At 41.5% G+C, this 20320-nt stretch overlaps 2 protein-coding genes across 2 annotated transcripts; both read right to left on the reverse strand.

Moving 5' to 3' along the window:
* Positions 1–272: 272 nt before the first annotated feature.
* Positions 273–2922, reverse strand: LOC102706608 (centrosome-associated protein CEP250). Its single transcript, XM_006663366.2, has one exon. The coding sequence runs from the start codon at positions 2625–2627 to the stop codon at positions 627–629; it is 2001 nt and encodes a 666-aa protein (XP_006663429.1). The 5' UTR covers positions 2628–2922; the 3' UTR covers positions 273–626.
* Positions 2923–18234: 15312 nt separating this feature from the next.
* On the reverse strand, positions 18235–19701 carry LOC102706890. Its single transcript, XM_040528611.1, has one exon. It carries the CDS (start codon positions 19699–19701, stop codon positions 18361–18363), a length of 1341 nt encoding a protein of 446 aa, XP_040384545.1. The 3' UTR covers positions 18235–18360.
* Between the last annotated feature and the right edge of the window lie 619 nt (positions 19702–20320).

Here is a 20320-nt window from a genome sequence, read left to right on the forward strand (position 1 = left end):
AGAGGTGACAGCAAATTGTTTACTTGCTGCATTCAGAGTTTGTTCTAGCAAACAATGCCACATTGCCATTCCCTCTCTGTTACAGATAATTGTCACTGCCATGGTGTTACAAGACAGTAAGGTTTCAGGTTAAACCCAGACATTGTAGTCTGAAAGTGATCAATTTTCAGACTAATTTTCAGAATTTCTACATGAGTTAAGCACGGAAAGCAAAGAAAGAAATGATGCATTGCCTGCCTTTGGCCTCCTTGAAATCCAAACATGACACCAAAAGCCCTACCCGTAGTAATCCCATAGAGAAATTTACTGAAAGCTGACAAAGTAACACACACCCAAATTAAGCTTTATTACATTGAGCATGCCAAAGTGACAGACAGCCCTGTAATTACCAGCCCCAATCTCTCTGAAACCATTGGGTATTCATATACATCATATATCTACACAAACTGAATAAAAAAAAGAGAGAGAAAAACATAAAATTCAAGCAATTAAAATGAGCTCAAATACAGTGAGCAACCCTTGTTACGACTGATGCATGGTTGAGGTGAGGAAGACGATGATGGATGGGTACAGGTGCAGCCATGGATTCATTCACCATTGCTGGGAAGAGTGTCTTCTTCATTTCTTCATCCTTTGGTGCTGCGACGTGATCCGGACCTCGACAACGCCGCCACCCTCCTCAGGACCTTGGAAATCTTGGCCAGGCTCGGCTTGCCGCCGCCCAAGTTCATCTTCCTCGTCGAGAACTTGAGAGCCTGGAGGCAGCACAGCTGCCTCACCGAACCTTCCTCGTCGTAGTCGCCGTCGCCGTCGCCGTCGTCTTCGTCCTCCGCCTCCACCTGTTCTTGCGTGCCTTTGGCAATCGAGTGTTCTTGCTTGCTGCTGCTGCCGCGTTTCGTCTTGCTGCCGCCACGCTTTGTGGCGGCGGCCGAGGAGGCGCCGCCGCCGCCGACGCCGACCTCGTAGGCCTCCCAGAGCATGTCCATGTTGTCGCTGCACTCGACGACGGCGCGGTCGCGGCAGAGCTTGAGCTGCATCCGCTCCTCGTAGAGCTTGCACGCCAGCGTGCGCTTCCACTCCTTCTCCTTCCGCGGCGACCCCTCGCCGCCGACGACGAGGTTCTCCGACGAGGTGCGCGAGTGCACCCGCCGCGCGATCGACGTCGACGGCCTGAGCGGATCCTCTCTTGCGAGCTCTTGGTCCGCGTCCTTGAACTCCTCCTGCAACTCCTCTTCTTCAGTCTGCACGCCATTGTCACACTCTTGTTGTTCTTGCAGCTGTTCTTCTTCAGGTTGCACACAGCTGCACTCTTGTCGTTCTTGCTTCTCTTCTCCAGACTGAACAAATCTCTGCTCCTGGCCCTGCGATTCTTTCACAGGCTCCACATCTTTGTACTCCTGATCTTGCAGCTCAGGTTCAGGAAGAACAATCTTGAGCTTCTCTTCTTGCCATTCTTGTTCAGAGAGAACAGCCAATCTGCTTTCTTCAGATTGCTGGATCTTGCTGCAATTTTCAGCTTCAGATGGCACGCATTCCTTGACATCCTTGAACTCTTGTTCTTCTTGGTGTCCGCAAGATTGAGCAACAGGAGTAGCTTCTTCAACTTCGCTCTTTTTGCCGCGTTTTTCTGCATCCTCCAATTTGTTGCATTCCTTGAAACCCATCAATGGCGATTCCTCCGAGCAGAATTCCACCGCATTGTCCTCCATTTCGTCAAGAGCTCTCTTGAAATTGCCTGAAGCCTGTGCCTCCCACTGCAAGATTCTCCGGGAAACGGAGGAATGCGGTCTCGCCGCCGGCTCGCATTTCTTGATCTCCACCGAGACAGGGTCGCACTCCAGCCTCTTCTCCTCGACGCCATCGCTGAGCCCATCCACGTCTGGGGAACCCGAGCTCTGGTCCTGAATGGCGTTCTGCTCGTGCTCGTCCATGTCTTGCAGGGACGTGTCGCTCGCTGAGCAACTCTGCGAAGGAAAATGTGGAGCGTCCAGCTCAAGAACTACCTTCTTGACCTCGATTCCGTCCTTGATCTCGTCGTCGAGAGCTTCTTGATCCATGGAGATTTCGCCATCGATGGCGGGATGATGCCATGGGAGCCCGAGCTCTGTGTGGTCGAACATCATGGACTTGTCTTGTGGAATGAAGCAAGAATCGCCAATGTCGCACAACTCGCCCATGATCTCGCCAACGCGGTGCACGGCGGCGGCGTCGCCGGGGCCGAGGACGAAGGAGCAGAGCTGGCCGAGAAGCGCGACGGCGCCGCCACCAGCGCGGGTGCCGGCCCCGTCGGGGCGGAGCTCTGCCCGGAGCGCGCCGACGGCAATGCCGCAGGTCCACCCGAGCGACGACCGCACCCCAGGCGGAGGCGGCGACTCCCCGCCGCCGCCGCCGACGTAGGGCGCGACGGTGACGAGCACGGCGAGGAGGAGCGAGGTGGTGAGGAGGAGCGGGCAGAAGAAGCAGGCGAGCGCGAGGAGGTGGCGCGCGAAGAAGAGCGCGTACGCGGCGTGGAGCGGGTGGGAGGCGACGAAGGCGGCCACCCCAAGCAGGTCGTGGAGCACGGACAGCGCCAGCGGAGCCGCATCGCCATCGCCGCCACTGTCGCCGCACAGCCGCGCCGCCGCCATTGTCTTCTTCCTCACTCCGGCCCCCCACTCCGCCGGCTTCGTCGTCCGGTACCGCGGTGCCACCTACCAACCTAGGCGCGCGGCCATGGACGCATGCAGCGCAATGAGTGGAGGCAGCATGGCGCGTTGCGGCGCGGCGGTGGTGCCATGTGAGTGCCGCACTGTGGCGATCCTTGGCATGGAGCTCCTCACCGCAGATCGGGTGCAAGCGCGGAGGGGAAAGAGACGAAGTGTAAGAAAGTAAAAAGAGGCCAATTTTGCTGTTTGGGGAGAGAAAAGAAGGGGTGGGTTTTGAGGTGATTTGGAGGGAAGGCACGGATTCGCGGCACATGTAATTATGTAGTGCTCCCTCTGTTTTAACATGGGACCTACTCACTCATGCTTTTTTTAATTGACACTTTTAGATGTAAATTTAACATTTGGTCTTGTTTAAAGATTTTATGTAGTTATTAATTATTTTCTTATAGTTTGATTTATTACTATTGTAAATTTAAGCATAATTTATAACTTTACATATTTGCACAAAAAATTTAAATAAGACGAAAGGTTAAACTTACGTATAAAAGTCAACGACATCAATTAAATAAAACGGACAAAGTATTTTGATTTGTCAGAATAATACTTTGATCAAGATTTGTTTTGTAACTTAGCATATATAAGATGCAAAACAATTATTATTATTAAGTACCTCTTCAAAAAGAATCTAATAAATTCTATTTTGTGTTACGAAAATTGTTGTAGTAGAGTAATTTGTCGGTTAAACTCATATTCTAACAAAATAAAAGTATATATTACGTTTTGAGACGGAGATAGTGCACGTGAATTTGTCCAAATACATGATCAGTTGTGCGGGAACAACTTATTGGTTCAATTGAAAATGTCATGATTTGTTTTTTTACAATAAACAAACCTATGGATTTGCGGGATATTTATTTATTTATACTACAACCTACCATATTGGTAGTTGAATTTTTCATGATAATAGAATTGATAAAAATTAATGGTTAAGATCACTACTACTACTGCTGATAATATAGGCAGTAATACTTCCCTTGCGCCTTGTTCAGCACTTCAGGTTGCCTTTTACCAGTTGGCAGAGATACTTTCTTTTATGAACTGGCAGAGATACTTGTTTGCGTAGCTCAAAGGCCACGAAGATATTGCAGGCAATCCCTTCAAGACAAGACTTCGCCGTTTAAAACGTTTTGGTCCTACCCCTCCATTTGAACTCCAAAGTTTAAACCCTCAGGCCCTGTTTACTTCCTAAAACAAAAATTTTCACATTTTCACACCGTTACAGATAGCTTGTAAATTACGAGACAAATCTTTTAAGCCTAATTAAGTCATGATTTGACAATTGGTGCTACGTAAATATTTGCTACTGACGGATTAATTAGACTTCGTAAATTCGTCTCGCGGTTTCCTTACAGAATCTATAATTTATTTTATTATTAGACTACGTTTAATACTTTAAATATGTGTATGTATATTTGATATGACAACTAAACCAAAAAATTTCCCCAACCTAAACAGGGCGTCATTTTGGTTTCAAGATCCGAAAATTTGCAATTTTTTCCTACCATTCAACTGTAATGCGTCTGCTCTATAACCTTTCCACTAGCGTCCAAATTATGGCATACTCTTTCGAAGAGACATTAATTGTTGCAGTAAACAACTTTTATTTATTTTTTGTTTGAAGCTCCATGTGTGAACAACAGCTACTTTGAATGCAAAATTACTGTGGACCAGTACAAAGTACAGACACTATAACGGGAGTACATTTACCAGCTGAGACAGACTGATGGACCCAACGGAGAAGCCGCCAAGTTGTTTGTGACAGTTCGTCAAATTGTACTGGAACAATATTTTTACGCACTTATAATAATTAATGGTGTTTAGTGTTTCCTAGTACCCCATGGATCTAATAATGCCTTTTTGTTTTGGAACAAAGAAACATTTTTCTAAAAAAAAAATAGAGGAGTTTAATGGAGAATATTGTAGGGATTGTTTCAAGGATCATTCTTAGGACATGAAGTTTGCTCGTTTCCTATGTGAAAATCCTGTACAATTTTGGTGTTGTGTTCCTAAGTAGGCCATTCCTCAATATGATACTACTACCGGTCAGAGGCATTGTCTCGAGCTATGCAATACGTAGAAAGTTTTTCCCCTTAAGTCGAATTCTCTTAAATTGATTTTATTACATCAGTAAAGATCACCATAATTTTTTAACAATTATATTATATTTCCGGTGTGAAACTTGCAGACACCAAACCTCATCTTTTCGCTTTTGCTTGTGCCTATTAGCTAAAATTTGAATTTTCAACCTTAAATTTAAAGTTAATTTTGAGGTTTTTCATCACAGTTTATTTTCTAGCTTTAGCTTTTAAATCGTTCTGAACAAATATATATACTCTCTATATTTTATATTATAACACTTTTTAGATTTATCTAGATTCATCCATGTATCAATTTATATGTTTTGTATATGTGTTTAAATTTTTTATCACACAAATGTATTTAGGCAAGGCCAGAAAGTCTTATAATATAAAATGTAAAGAAAAAAAGATTTTATTCACAAATTATTTTCTATTTGTAAATATATCATTGAATTTTTCCACCGACCACAGCCAAAAGATTACCCTGATCTGTTTGCAGTAATTCATGTGGTTTTGTTTACAGTAGGATTTAATGTCATCTGCAAGAAGACGTGTGGATGTGTTCTTTTCGATGAAAAATGAAAGATAAAAAATTATCTAATTTTTAATAGCTATTTAATAATCTAGACGATAGAATTAACTACTATAAACTGAAAAATCTATTTTAAAATGAAGAGACGATAAAATTATATAATATATATACTAAAAAATGTATAGTTTAGCATTTCGGAGAGTGAGAATAAATTGGTAAAAGAAGCAGAGGTAGCTGAGTGCTAGAGTTTATTCACGGAGAAGAAAATTACAGTCAACAAACTCACTTACACTGTCAAGGTACAGCACCTGTCTGTCAGAGAAAGAGAGTGTGGCCACTTCAATGTACTGCCATGGGACTGTAGTAACAGACAACTGTCCTCCTCTTTAAAAATGATCAGAGAAGGGAAAAAAAAAAGATGTCCTAGTTTTTGTTAGGACAAATTGTTCCTCATTCCAATCCTCAACCACCTTGTGCAAGAACAAGTTGGACAAGAAGAAAAAGGGATTTATTTGTTAGCACAGACTTAATCAAAGCCCATAATGCCAATAACTTCCCATTAATTTTTCCATGGCATTGTCAAAAAGGCTAGAACCATCCAACTAAAAGGCAAGGTCAGAGGTTCTAGGGTTACATGTTGTCAAATTTCATTCCTGAGATCACGGTGATCAGTACCTGCAGATTTGGAGTACACAAAGTAGTAGTAGTGTGATAGGAGTAATTGTTATTCTGAATTTCGCCGCTAATCTACTAGCTCTCGCTTTTATAGATTTGTACCCTCTGCCCCAATGATCAATCGACAAACCTTTTTGTTTTCCCCTAAAAAGGTCAAATCAGGGGAAAAGAAACAAATCGGCAAAGATTTGAAGCACCTGTCGCCAGCAATCAGAGCCTCGCAATGCCCACAGAAATCGGGTTGGTTTATTTCTTTCCCCAATTATTTCTTAAAAGTAAATTACACTTTGCGTTATATTTTATCATCTGAGTTTTAATTAGGACAATTCCTAAATCTATATTTCACTTTGGATCAGTTAAATTTGTTGTTATGGCGGTTCGGATCGCTCCAATTAATTTTTCACTACACATCAACAACTTTAAATACATGACATCTGTACACTAGTAACTCTCATATATGTATAGCCCATATATTTATCCAAAAAGAGGTTAAAACATTCATGAAACTTTTTTCACTGTGGTCTAAACCACAACAATATCAAATTAACAGTTGTAATATAAATTAAATATGATCGAAAGCGAGACATAGGGAGTAAAAGATGGCCGAAAGTGTGATTTACTCAAATATCTTTGCAAACACAATAAAAACATACATTTGGAAAGCCAAACAGCGTATTAACAAACTAAAAATAATTTGTGAATAAAACTTTAATATATGTATTCTTAGGTATGTAAAAGACAAGGCTAGAAAATGAACTACGGTGAAAAAACTCAAAATTAACTTCAAATTTAAGGTTAAAAATTTCAATTTTACCTTATAAGCATAGCTAAAAGCAGAAAGATGACGGTGATAATCACATCCCATTTCTATCCGCGCCTCCGAGTGATTCATTCGGTTTGATGGAGTCAATAGGGTTTTCGAAACCGCTGTTACCACGGTAACCACAGTCTCTCCGGGGTTCGGTTTTGGTAACTGGCAGGGATGTTTAAATTTGAGGCGAATTTTAAAAAATGATGAAATTTAGGAACAAAAATATAATATATATGGTAGAGTATAATTTGTAGTGAAGTTTGGTGCAAGACATGTATGAAAAGAATAAATTTATGTACAATAAAAATTTATTAGTGAAAAAAGGAGAGAGAAAAGAAAATTTATAATAGTTTATTAGGTGAAAATTATTTGTACGCACATATTTATATGAAAATTTTGACACGAGGACGGTATTTTTGATGAGATTGATTTGCAGACAAGCATGGATATGTTTGTACGTTGTCCAGTTACTTATTATGGAAAATAAAAATTGTAGTTATTACTTGTTAGTTCTGGATATGTTCCTATGTCAATTAACTTAGGTAACATTCGTAACTTTTAGGTGTATGTATGTAAGAAAAATACATATGATTCTTGGTACAAATTATATGATTTATTTGTTAGTTAAATGAATACATATACATTATGGCAGATAGAACTCTTCATCTTTTGTGGAAACATGGAGAACCTCTGATCATGTTTTTCCCGAAAACATGTCCTAACTGTCAAAATTACAATTAACTACTAATTTCTATTTTTCTTATAATTTTACAGTTTTTCAGATATTTTTACATTTTTTTTATCTCGGTTTATACTATCCATAGTTTTTCTTGAAACGACATGGTTTTTGACCGCTTGCCGTGTGGTTTTGACCGCTTACCACGCGGTTTTGACCACAGTGCCGTGGTAACCGGCCATTTTGAATTCAAAGTTTTGAAATTAGAATTTGTGTCGGCTTCCACAGTTTTCGTGGTTACCGCGCGGTCGGAGGGGCTCCGGCGGTTTGGGCAACCTAGAGCGTAGGCATGCTGCTGCTGGTGAGTATATTGTCTCGACAACGAAAAGAATATAAGTACAGATACTATCCGAAGGATGTTTTTAAAGTACCTTGAGATGAATAACAGTCATCCATTCGTTTTGATCCAATGGATGTTATTCGCTTGTGCTGCGTCTCGTAGTATCGATAGTACAATTAATAAGATGGTAAATTCGGCAAGATGTGATGGCAAATAAGTAATTCACATAGTTCCTTACCTAATTTTCGTAACTAGTCGCGTGGGGTATTGGCCTAATCAAGCTGCAGGTGGGCCACTGGTAATTGCATATCCTAGTGGAATTATCCATGCACAGATATGAGAGGAACACATTCCGAATTTCTTGGCTATGATCAGTTGATTGCTTGCCATTTACTTGAGAGAAAACAGGGTCGTTCAAATTGTTCCATGCACAACTGCATGCATGCAGGCCCAGTCGAAGGCTGCCAATCCAACTAATCTGGTTCTGTGCATGTTCGTTATCGTTTCTGTTTGAATTCTGATGCAAATTGCAACGATGGTGAAGCTGCGGCTAGTTAGCTAGTTGTTCCTTGAGTTATTTGAGGCCAAGACGATGAGCTGGTCGGCAGCACCAATCAAAGACGGCGGGCGACGATGCGAGGTCGAGATTGACGATGCGAAGTCGAGATTGCTTGGGGATGTCTTCTACAATAATTTTAGGAGGTCCAAACTACCCCTATTCACTTGAGATAAAATGTCTAAACTATCCATCAAAATAGATGGTTAGATTAGAGTCCTACTACACTACTACCGCTAATGGTATTGGGTACCGTAAAAGAACCCTATCCGAAACTCAAATTTAGGTAGACATGTTCCGTTTGAACAAAACCTAGCTGCTCAGTTGGTACTCCCTCTGTCTAAAAAATAAATTCTCCGGTTTCCGTGTCCAACATTTAACCATCCGTCTTATTTGAAAAATTTTCAAAAAATTAGAAAAAAATTAGTCACACGTAAAGTACTATTCATGATTTATCATCTAATAAAAACAAAAATATCAATCGCAAGAAGTTTTTAAATAAGACGAAGAGTCAAAAATTGAAGGTAAAAAATGAAAAATTGGTTTATTTTGGGAAGGAGGGAGTACACTACTAAAATTTTGATGCTGCCAGAGCATCCCAAGAGAACACTAATATTTTAAATTCCAAAAGTACGTATTGGGTTCATCTAAAAAAAATTAGGTATAAAAATTATGCCATCCTCCAACTGAAGTCTAAAAATGAATAACTTGTATTAGGAACAAGTATTCTTGCACTAAATTTAGGATACAAGTGAGTTAATTTTAGGCATGTGTAAATATTATTAATGTTTTTACTCAATTCTTAAATTTTAGTTTTAGAATCAATTTTAGATATCTCCTGGAGACCTGTAAACTCCCCCTCCATGCCAGTACAACGCGCTGCAAAGAGGATAATGCACCTCTTTAACCTGCAATTCAACTGTTGTTCACCGATATCATTTGGCTCGTTCTCAGGACTTGCGCCAGGTTCTACAAAATATACATCCAGAATTGTACTAATCTCAATGTCAAAAAATCGTTTTCTTTACCCGTTCATTTTTGGTTTGGTCTGCGCTGCCAGCATGAACCCAAGATCAGATCTACAGATCAAAAAAATAATAATAAATAATGCATAAACAGCTTTTTTCTGCACACAGGAGCAGGACCAGCAGGCCAGGCAATATACGTACTGCGTTTTATCCATTTCCTCAATGGACCCAACCAAAACGCATGGCCGTATTGCTGATACCTGTATACGTTGCGCTCCCAGAGCTTGCTTCTGCTGCCTGTGTGACCACTAGTGGGACACACACATTGCAGCCTGCTGCCTGCAGCTTCAATAATGGATGCAGCTACAGATGCAGTGATCTTGGAGGTGTGTGTAACCGTAGAGCCAACTGCAAATGTCTCAGTAACCTGCTTGGTCTTCACTTGGTAGTGTGATGACCTGACTGTTCAGCTAACTGTACCACCAATCAATCAACAGTTCAGTTATGTGTAATGTGAGCCCTAACCAACCTAATAATTTACCTGACCAAACAGGCTAGTGTGATTTACCCAACAATGTCGGCAGCAGTGATTGTGCTGATGATGGTTGGTCCTTCCGCTACAAGATCAACATGTCTCACTAAGCATCCCTGGGTGAATTGAAAGGGAGGTTACCATCATGGGCCATCTCATTTCGTGCTGTCAGGTTTAATCACTTTCTTGTTTCTTAGCACCAGATTTATTGCCACTTACTGACCAGAATTGCTGCTGAATCTGAAGAACTGCACCACCTCATGGCCACAGTGTTAAGTTTTTTTCACCTGTCAATCCAGCTCCCCAACTTTGCTTCCAAGAGAAAACAGTACCACCAGCATAGCTCAATTCCAACAAACCTTAGAAACAGCAGCCAAGCAAACAAGCAGAAGGGGATCCCACACACCTTCACCTTCACTAGTTCTTCACATGTAACTTGGTGTCGTCGAAAACGACGGTGAGAATCGTGTCATCACCCATGCCAAAAGCCAATCAGAGGCTAAAATGGCTTGCAGCAAAGTAGTATCAATTCCATCAAAGTATCAAGACTTAGGATGCCATGTTGCCATGCAACGGAACGGACGAGGAGCCGGCCTAAATTATCGCTTTCCACTTTCCTGCCTCCTCTAGAATCTATAGGAACAGAGAAAAGCTGAAGGGTAGAGAGGTACCAGAGGAGAGAAAAACCAAAAGGTAGAGGTGATTGCTTAGGTGTTTCGTAGAAAAAACCAGAAGTCATATTTGTAAACGAAAAATAATTTATAAATAAAAAATTTATATACGTATTTTTAGCGATTGAAAATCTAAATTTTTAAATAAACTTCGGTGAAATACCATAAAATTAATTCCAAATTTAACATTAAAAATCTAAATTTTAAATTATAAGCATAAACATGAATGAAAAAAAAAATGGCTGAGATGAACGCCATGGCAGTGGCACCCCACTGCTGGTACGGATGTACCAACCAAGAACAGGATGAGATGTCTGAAAAAGTTTCTCAATCATATGCATCTCTCATTGATCGAGGAGGGAGGGATTCCTAGGTAGCTCAAGGATCCAATCGTTGCTTCTGCAACTACAGTTGGTGCACGTTGAACCAGAGCATCTCACCTATGCTCAACGCATCAAAAATCTCTGGAAGCTTTCGTTTGAAGCTAGCGGCAAAAAGGCAATCAGAAATCAGTTTTCTTGTTAAGCATCAAATGATGCAGGAGCAGGACATGCTCATTCTGTCATCACAGGTTTGTTCTCTGCTCCTCTGGTCTATGCTCTTCCAGTTTTCTGCATGTCATGAGAAGGTGTTATGAAGTTCAAAATCTTGATTAAATGTAAGCACAGCTAGAAAATCATATATATGGTGGAACCAATAGAGAGGATATATTTATCACATCAACCCGAAAAAGGCTATGTATAACATTTGCACTGATGTTCTTGGCAAAGAAATAATGATCAGTAGTGGACTGTATTAAGTGCACTGTGTAGACAACATTGACCCAGCCACTGCTGCTTGATCCAGCAACAATGCTAGTACAGCGCTTCATAAAAGTTGCTTTCCGGCACACCAGTTCTGCGTTTAGGAAAAGAATTATTTCATTGTAGTAATTTTGTTGCAGCTAGAACCACCTAATGCATTGGACATTAATATAGCATGGAACTAAGACAAACTTAGTAAACACAGAGCATTTTCCTGGCAGGTAAAACCTTCATAGGACGTGCAAGCTTCTACCGAAAGCAACATGCAAATTTGCATTTTGCAGTAAAAATAAACATATAGTTTCTATAGAAAAACTCAGTTTTAATATAGGGAATGCATAATTGCAAATTGTGACCTTGTATGAAATAGGAATTCTAGCTTTTTTGGAAAAAAATACAGTACCTTCTAATACCTTCTAGAACCCTTATATTTTCGTTTGTGCTTATGCTTATAAACCAAAATTTGAATTTTAAACCTTTATTTAGAGTTAATTTTGGGATGTTTTTAGCACAGTTCATTTTTTAGTCTTTGTTTTTAGATAGTTAATAACATATATGTAAAAGTTTTTTTCATAAATCATTTTTCATTTGCCAATATGCTAGACAAACAATCAACTTCTATCTTTTTGTACATTTAACATTGTGAGTCATCAATTACACAGTGATCAAAGGGCTCATATTCCTCTTACTTCTTGAGAGGTAAGATTCATTTACTAACAATAAGTATTTTTATCATTAGTTACTACAATGAAATGAAGAAATAATCAATGTTTCCTAGCATGTACGCAAAATCACAATTAATAAATTGAACAAATATACTTTTAAAAAAAATCAAAATTTAGCCAAAATTTCAAATGCTAGTCTAATCAAATGCTATTTCACATGTTGATTTCAGTTTGTAATGAAAATTTTGAAACAATTTTGATTTCAATTTATTTTTTATGCATAATAGTTTGTAGCAAAATTATAAATAGTTTTGAATTTTCTTGTTTCTTTCACTTTCAAATTCATATGCGAAATTAATCAATGTAATTTCTACATTTTTAGTCCATTTTCTCTCGGTATATTTCACATAGCAATAATCATTGACTAAGAATTGCATTCATTCTAAAAATAATTTTCTAGTGCAATAATATGGCATGGATTATATATAATCCCGGATATTATAGAATATTCAGAATTTGTAAAGTTTGAAAGGTTTCAAACAATGATTACATTCATGTCATGCAACCATGCAATTCATTCATGTTAAGTTAGGAAGGACAATTACTACTTTCCTTGGATAAATATGTTTTTGCAAAAATATACTATTTATTATTGAGGTAGCAAATCACGAAGCAATCGACGTATGGCTAAGATGGAGCACTCTTTTAGATTCAATTTTGTTATGTGTTAGCCATTGTGCGTTAGACATATATTTTGTCAATACTCAAGTAAAAGTAATTTTCTCCAATGTCCCCAATGTCCAAAAATGCAATGAAGACAAATACAAATAATACCTTCTTATCAAAAGTGGAATATCAAGAAGGAATACAAACATTCCTTCGTCATGTTATAACACAAGATAAATGAAAGCATGATTTGTTTTGACAAGCTAAAAGAAGGTGATAAAAGGAGACTGGTATAAATATATGCAATTATATAAATAAGAAGGGAAAAGTCCATATTTTATTCTTTGGTCCATGTTTCATCGAATAATGCTTACAGTTATACTGTTGCAGAATTACTGAAATGGTACTCAGGCCCTGTTTACTTCGCAATTTTTTTTGTGTCACATCTGACGTAAGACCAGATGGTGGAAGGAGTATGACTAGATGTCGGAAGGAGTTTTCGGATATGAATGAAAAAACGAATTTTATAGCTCACCTGAAATCCATGAGACAAATCTTTTGAGTCTAATTAATCTGTCATTATCACATACGAGTTACTGTAGCACTTATGACTAATCATAGACTAAGACCATGTTCGGCACGAGCGTAACTTATCCAGATTCTACTCTTTTTTCGTGTGCACGCTTCCCAAATTGCTAAACGGTATGTTTTCTTGGAAATTTTTTATAGAAAATTTGTTTTAAAAAATCATATTGATCTATATTATAATTTTTTATAACTAATAATTAATTAGTCATGTACTAATATATTACTACGTTTTCCGCAACAGATATCTAACCCCATATTGCTTATGCTGAGTGCAGCCTAAGTAGGCTCAAAAAATTCATCTCACCATTTTCTTCCTAACTATGCAATTAGTTTTTTCATCTATGTTTAATGCTCTATTTAAGTGTTTAAAGATTCGATGTCATATTTTTTGAAAAAAATTGAAACTAAACGGACCTGATAATGCTTAAAATACTAAAATTACTGCACAATTCACGATGTGAGATGACTGAATTTATTGACTGAGCAACCAGTCTCAGATGTCTGAAGCTGGACCATAAGGTATAAATAAGAACTCAGAAATGTACACAAGCCATTGGTTCATCATTGAGGATACAGAGATATGCAATAAATATATGGTTGCAACTTTCAACAGAGGTATCAGTAATTAACTGAAGAAAACAAATTACTTCACCAGTGTGGAGAACAAATAATGATGCAGGATGCTGGCACAAGGATGACACAGTACACACCATTATGAGATCTAATCCTATCCCAAGCAACCTTCTGTGTATATACAAAAAAAAAAAAAACTGAGAACAGAGAGCCCATTTGATATGGTTGGCATTAGTTGACAGAAGCCAAAACTGTGTTGGATCCTATAGCCAACTTGACCAAAAAGTGTTTTTTTCCCCTCAAGATAATATTAACTTGGCATGTTTGTTGTACAGCCTGTTAGCTCCAAGATAGACTTTTTAATCAGATTACATCCAAACTCTCCATTTTGAAAACTATTTTTGTTGGAAGGAGAAGAGGATTCCTCTCTCCCGTTTCCATTAACAGAAGCGACTAAAGCATTCATTACATGGATCAGAGTGGCAAAAGGAAAATAAAACCAGAACAGCCTCCAAAATGTTGTCTGACAACGGCGCCATCCCCCCATTTCAGAGAACACATGGGGAATCGGTTCTTAAGTTGGCAGGATACAGGGTTGCATATAAACTTCTGACTATAGAGCAAGATTTGGGCCGGCTACCATCTGGAGAAGTTTAATTTGTAACCTCAAGAATCTGTTGAATACACCACCATCTTCCAACATTCACAAACATAAATTGGAAAATGTAGGAGCCCAGAACACACAAACAGAAAAAATATACAGAACACCAGCTGAATTTTTCACAATTAGCCTTTTTCGTAAATAAATTTTATAAATTGACCCGCCCAAAAACATTATCCAAAAAATCGGCCCAGCCAAGGTTTGCTTCATTAGAATCTAATATGCTTTGTGGGGTTGGCGTGGAGTTAGACTAGTCAACTCTACTTCGGCACAAGAAATATGTCTATTTTTAGATAATATTTCGAAATCGGTCTATTTGTGATTTTTTTTTACGAAAAAGGCTAAAACGTGGAAAATTCACAAACCACCCGGTCATTCCCCATCATCACAACACATTACTCAAATCAGCCTCTTATATTCATGTACTACAGGACGCTTCAGTCCCAAACGATTTCTTATATTTTTCTACATAATGGATTAAAATGACCCGGCCTCTGCACCAAGATCTGCACAGCCAAAACCAAACGATCGATTTCTTATGGCTGGCAAACACCATCCAGTTTGCACAAGCGACGAATCGTCCCTTTCTCCGTCCGGATCGATGATGCGAGTACGGCGAAGGGGATTTGAGGCAAAGCAGGCCGCTTTGTGCCGTGAGCGTGGTGAACCTTTTAACACTGCCCAGGGACAGGTGCACGCTATATTGGGGGTTGTTGCATTGCATGTTCAGGTTTCACCGTTCCAGTCGCGCCGAGTGAAAAACCGGCTTGTTGTCCAAAAGTAATTAATGTGGACTCAGAGTTTGGAGAAACATTCTTTTCTATTGGTGTTTGATCCAAATATGTAAATCAAATGTAATATGATATTCCTCACCCGCGCGACTGTTGATAGGATTATTCTACTTGTATAGGCCTTGTTTGGCTGGCGGGTAAAAGGCCGGGATCCCGGCCTATTTCCCGGTCCCAAAGGGGAAGCCCACCACGAGAGGGGACAAATCCCTGGACACAAAAAAAATCCATTTGGCAAGGCCTGGGAAGGTAAGTTTCTTGGCCCAATCCACTCCAAACCCTAGGGAAATCACACCATTACTCCACTCGGTGGAACTCTGCCATCGACGCCGCCAGAAAAAACAAAGACATCGGCAGGTGTTGCTACCTCGCTCGTCGTCTGCCGGCGCCGCCACCTCGCTCGTCGTCCGCCAGCGCCAACGCTGCCGCCCCTTCCACGTCCTCCGGCACAACCTCCTCTCCCTCCACAGCCATCAGCGCCACCTCCTCGTCGTTCGTCGGCGTCGGCACCCCCTTTCACGTCCGTCGCCGCGGCCTCTCCCTCCACAGCTACCGGCACCGCATCCTCCCTCTAGCTCCACCGCCGCCGCCGTCTCCCTCCAGTCCCTCCACATCTGTCGGTTTCGTGCTCACGCTCCAACTCCGTCGACAATACCATCAGCAGGTACATCATGTGTAGCCGATCTGATCCTCCATGTTGTTTCTTGGATTAGTGCGGTCACAAATTAATTAAATTGAAGATTGTTAACGGTCACCCAAGATTTGTCTCTCGTTGCTAGTTGCAATCGATCTGTTTTTTTGGTGCAGTGAATCTAACCATACATGCAGTATTATGTCCCTACACTGTATCGAACTTTCTTTTGCTGAAATTTATTGAGTTTAGTTCAGCTTCAATATTATGTCCCTATATTGTACTGAACTTACTTTTGCTTAAATTTTTTGAGTTTAGTTCAGCTTCAATATTATGTCCATGTACTATCCTGAAGTTTATTTTTACTGAAATTTTTTGAGTTTAGTTCATCTTCAATATCATGTCCCTGCACTGTACTGAACTTCATTTTTGTTGAATTTTATTGAGTTTAGTGCAAACCTGATTTTCAGTATATAGCTAATCTTTTTGGTCTATACATCAAATTGATTGTATTTTACATGAGTGTCTTGATTTTAATCTTTCATTAGATTGCAATGCTCACATATCTTGCTACCATTTTTTCATACAGGTAATGGAGATACTACTATAGGGTGAAGAACGAATGCTAAAACTAGCAAATATAGGAAGCATTGAGCAACTCAGGTAGCAAAATCTTCTTCGGTTCTTAATATTATGGACAAAATTAGATTTTGGAAGTTGAGACTCTTAGTTTTTGGTTCCTAAATGTATTGGGTATTGTTTCACGTGTTGTGGATTCTGGGAATGTAGAATTCACTACTTGTGGATTCAGCGATTGCACCAATCTTAGTCTCTATTAGCATGCACTTTATTTAGTACTACAATATTCATTCTGGGATTGTAATTATTCATCTGATTTTCATGCTATTTAATAACGTTGTTTTAGTATTTATGAATTTTATAATTAATTAATTTAGATATATTGATGTTGTATTCAAAATTTTCCAAGTGGTATTCAGAAGACCACAAGCATTATGTCCGTCCGTGGTCATCCAAGAGAACACCTGTGTAATGCTGCTGGCCCATGTATTTTGTCCCTCCGTGGGAGGGAAACTATGGAGGGATTGGGTGGTGGGAGGGGATCCACCCCATCCCTCCCTGATGGTGTTTTCCCTCGGAAAAATTATACACATGAGCCAAACAAGGCCATATATGTGTATATATGTGGTAGAGGGGCATATTCAACCCCTTTAATCCACTAGTTTTCCACTCTTTAGTTTAACAAGATAGAACTGTTTGGTAGCGCTAAGAGACCTTTAACAATATAGAACTGTTTGGTTGCGCTGAGAGACCTCCCACGGGGCAGAGGGTTCGATTCCCATCACCTACTCTAAATCCTTTTTTAGAATAATATGCATCATACATTTCTATATTCATTTGTTTCTTAGGCAACAAATTTTCTGATTGGGTCGGCTTTGCGAATGAAACTCTAACTTTATTAATGTATTAATTTTACTAAATTTCTAGGAATTTTTTTATTTTGTATGTCCTTTCACAGTGAATTTCAACCCAACTTAACTAATTTTTTTTCCAAAATGACTTATACCTAATATGATAAAAATCTTTAGCAAACATTTACTTTATAAAAACCTTTTTTAGCATAAAAATATTATAAACAAGCCACAAACCTTTCATAATCAACCATAAAATTTCTAGTTGGAATTATAAACACGCATAGGCACCGCAAATGACTCCTCGTCCACAGCCGCTCCACTGACTCCCCCCCGACCCCCCCCCCCCCCCCCCACCCATCTTCTCTCGGTCTCCCATCCTGCTCTCGGCGACGCTGACACATGTTTGCTTGGTCATTTCGCTTTGGCCATCGTCGACAGTTGACACTCGATCGATGCCAACATGCTTGCTTGATCTTTTTGGTTATGCGATATTTCAAGTGTAGTGCCCATACATGTACGTGATTTGCCTAAAGGTTGATTTCCTATAAAAAAAAAAACGAGGCCATTGGTGTTATTTTTGAAGTGACAGCACTAGCAGGACTATGGTTGGGCATTGGCTCGCGAGCCAAACGAACTAGTTTAAACTACGACCCTAGTCGAGCTGTGTTTCTGGTTTAGCTTGTTACCCTAACCACCCAATTCAAGCCAGCCCGATATCCACCTCTAGTTCCATTGCACCTAAGCTCTACGAACCCAGGACAGAAATCACTGGTGGTCCAATACGTTCTAATTATCTAGTTTTTTACTTGTACATTAATTAATATACTAATTAATATGACATAATTTGGTAAGAATTGAATAATTTATCTAGGGTCTGATCTCGGGAGGCTGCATTTTCGCCACTGAATGTTCTAAGTTCCTCTAACTTAAGGTCAGATGATCTCGTTCCGCATACAGATACATTAACACTAAATAACAATCGAACGTTACGGTGGTGCAAGAATGGCATCATCGTTCGTAGCCGACGACTTCGTACGGCGGTCCGGCGCCGATGCCCCGGACGGACAAGTACACCACCCACCCGGACACGAAGCACCACCGCACCACCTGCCCCGCCGGCGCCGTCGGCCCGGTTCCGTGGCGGAAGCCGTCGACCGTCTGCATCACCAGCCCGTCGAACGTCTTCGCGCCGGCGTCCGAGTACCTCTCGACGCGCCGCGCTCGCGTCCCGAACCCGCCGTCCAGGATCCGCCCTGCCATCTCCTCCCCCCGCACCGGCCAGTCCGCGCACTGCCGACCGAGGTGGTAGCTGACGTGGACGGGCGGCGGCCGGGTGTTTGACGCCGGGCTGTCCCACTCGGCGACCACGTAGAGGACGTGCTCCGGCAGCGCCGCCACTGCTGCGGGTTCGTCGCCGTAGCCGGCGGCCATCCACTCCGGCTGCTCGTACCGGGATGGCTGGCTGCAGTAGTGCGCGTCCCAGGCGGGGAGGTGGTGGTGGCCGTCGTCGCCGTCGTGTGACATGTCCTGCGCCTGCAGGCGGTGGAAGCTGCCGAAGGCGGCGGCGGAGGCGAAGCGGAAGTGCGGCGGTAGGGCGTCCATGGAGGCGAGCGCGATCGCCATGACATCGGCGCTCTCCGAGATGACGAGCTCCACGAATAGTTCAAGCTTCTCGCCGGTGACGGCGTCCGTGTACAGGAAGAAGACGTGCGCGCGCGGCCGGCGCCACGGTGACGTGAGGTCCGGGAACGCGAAGGCGTGCGCCGTGGTACCTGGCGACGCCGGCGACATGACGGAGCAGCTCGTCGGTCGCCGCGCGAGCAGCGACGCCGCGACCGGATGGAACGGCACGAAGCGCTTGGCGCGGCCGCCGCTCTCGACGAGCCTCACGAAGTCTCCCACGCCGTCGGCGAGCCGCTCGAACCGCAGCACGGTACCGCCGCTCAGCCGCTGCCCGTCCCCACCGCCGACGGCGGCGAAGAGCTTCCTGCCAGCAGCGCGGGCAACGCACCTCGGTAACCAGAGGCGGTGCCGGTGCGCATCATCGTCGTCGGCGACGCGCCGGCGTCGCTGCCTGTGCTCCCTCAAGACGCACTCTCCCTCGCCGGCAGCGCGCTTTAGCCTGTCGCGCCACCGCACGACCGGGCGGTTGGTGATGTGCCAGCTGCCGGCCTCCTCGACGGCGGCCTGAATCCTGAGCAGCGCCACCTCCATCCTCTCCTCGTTCTGCTCGGCATCTCCGACAGCTTCGTCGGCCGCAGCCCGGCCGATAAGATACGAGCATATCCGGCTGACGGCCTCGCCGACGACCGCCGAGCCGACGATCTCCGCCACCAACGGCTGCTGCATAGTGCGTACACAGGTACAGTGGACTCTAGACCAACAAATGTTCTAGAGGAATACAAATGACCATTTCAACATTCCAAACTTGTGGACAAAATTGCACTTAGGCCGCGTTCGCAGGTGCTCGTTACTTACCTTACCCTTCTCGTTTTTCGCGCGCATTCTTTCCAAACTACTAAACGGGGTATTTTTGATAAAAATTCTCTATAGTAAAGTTATTTTAAAAAATCATATTAATCTATTTTATATTTTTTAATAATTAATAATTAATTAATCATATACTAATCTATTACTACGTTTTTGATAAGTTAACTTACCACCCCATATATCGAACGACGGCCTTAGTGATGTAGGATGTTTTCATGGGTACTTTAGAAATTGAAATACCTGAAGTTGAATTTTGTTGGGTATATGATTTGAATAGTCAATGTCAGCCTTGTTAATTGTTATTTCCGGTAGGTGAAGTAGTGATCTATAAGAAATAAATACTACTGCCGTTTTATAATGTAAGATGTTTGACCATTCGTTTTATTAAAAAATTTAGTACTAATATAAAAAATGATAAGTCGTGCCTAAAGTTCTTTTGATAATAAATTAAGTCACAAGCAAAATAAATAATATTTTC

The sequence above is a fragment of the Oryza brachyantha genome, chromosome 11, assembly GCF_000231095.2.
Source record: "Oryza brachyantha chromosome 11, ObraRS2, whole genome shotgun sequence".
Classification (NCBI taxonomy): Eukaryota; Viridiplantae; Streptophyta; class Magnoliopsida; order Poales; family Poaceae; genus Oryza; species Oryza brachyantha.